At 57.9% G+C, this 895-nt stretch overlaps 1 protein-coding gene across 1 annotated transcript in view; it reads left to right on the forward strand.

The window, feature by feature from the left end:
- Window positions 1-370: 370 nt before the first annotated feature.
- Window positions 371-895, forward strand: part of PYGO1 (pygopus family PHD finger 1) — an 18221-nt gene continuing 17696 nt past the window's right edge. The window contains exon 1 of the mRNA XM_006764960.2: window positions 371-395. Within this exon, the coding sequence (XP_006765023.1) occupies window positions 371-395 (25 nt within the window). The remainder of the gene's footprint in view (window positions 396-895) is intronic.

Consider the following 895-nt stretch of genomic DNA (forward strand, 5'->3'; position numbering starts at 1 on the left):
ACAATAGGAACCTCCGAGGGCGAGAAAGAAACACACACTAACCCCCCACCACCACCACCACCCGAACGAGGCCCACCCCCCAAAAAAGTAAGTTGGGCTGCACGCGAGTTGACGTTCTGCAAGAAGGTGCACCGGCCTCCGCGTCTCACCGGCCCCCTCCCCTCCCTCCAGCAGACAACAAACACAGCGCATTCCCCCGGGCTTAGGAGGAGAAACTGTCCGTGCAAAGGGCACGTTCTCGGTTGGCTTGCGGATAAGACTCGAATCGCCCCAGATCGGGCTCATGCATGATCGGTTTGCTTCTTCCTTGCACACGTTAGTTAGGCATTTTGCTGCTGCCTTGCTATCTAAGAAAAAATCAGAGGGGACGATGCACCAGACAAAAGGCGATGCGTGTAAGTTGCCAGACCCCAGGTGCTGTCTGGACGTTTGGAGGATAGCCACCAGCTCTTATTTGCAGCCCTTAATAGGGTGAAGGTTGAAAAAACGCCCCAACATGGGTGTCCTACCGTTTGTTCATTGAGCAAATATTTGTTGAACATCTGTGTGCGCGCGCGCGCGCGAGGCACGGTTCTTGGCCCTGATATGGGACAGTGAACAAAGCAAGAGGCAGTCGTCACCCAGCAGAAGTCCCCACTCTGGTAAACAAATAAGCGGTGCGGAAGGTCAGGGACAGGTGCGGTGGCGAAAAGCAGAGCAGGGAAGGTGGCGAGGGCATGCTGAGGGGTGCGGGGGTGGCAGTCCCGTGCAGGTGTGAGAGCGCGCTCCGGGAGCTTGCTGTTTGCGCAGAGACCCAGAGGAGGTGATGGAGCAGAGCCAGGTGAGGATGTGCGGGAGGAACTGCATATGTCTGGGCAGAGGGAAGGGCGAGTGCAAAGGCCGCCACCCCCCCCCC

The sequence above is a fragment of the Myotis davidii genome, unplaced genomic scaffold (assembly GCF_000327345.1).
Source record: "Myotis davidii unplaced genomic scaffold, ASM32734v1 scaffold1421, whole genome shotgun sequence".
In the NCBI taxonomy this organism is placed as follows: Eukaryota; Metazoa; Chordata; class Mammalia; order Chiroptera; family Vespertilionidae; genus Myotis; species Myotis davidii.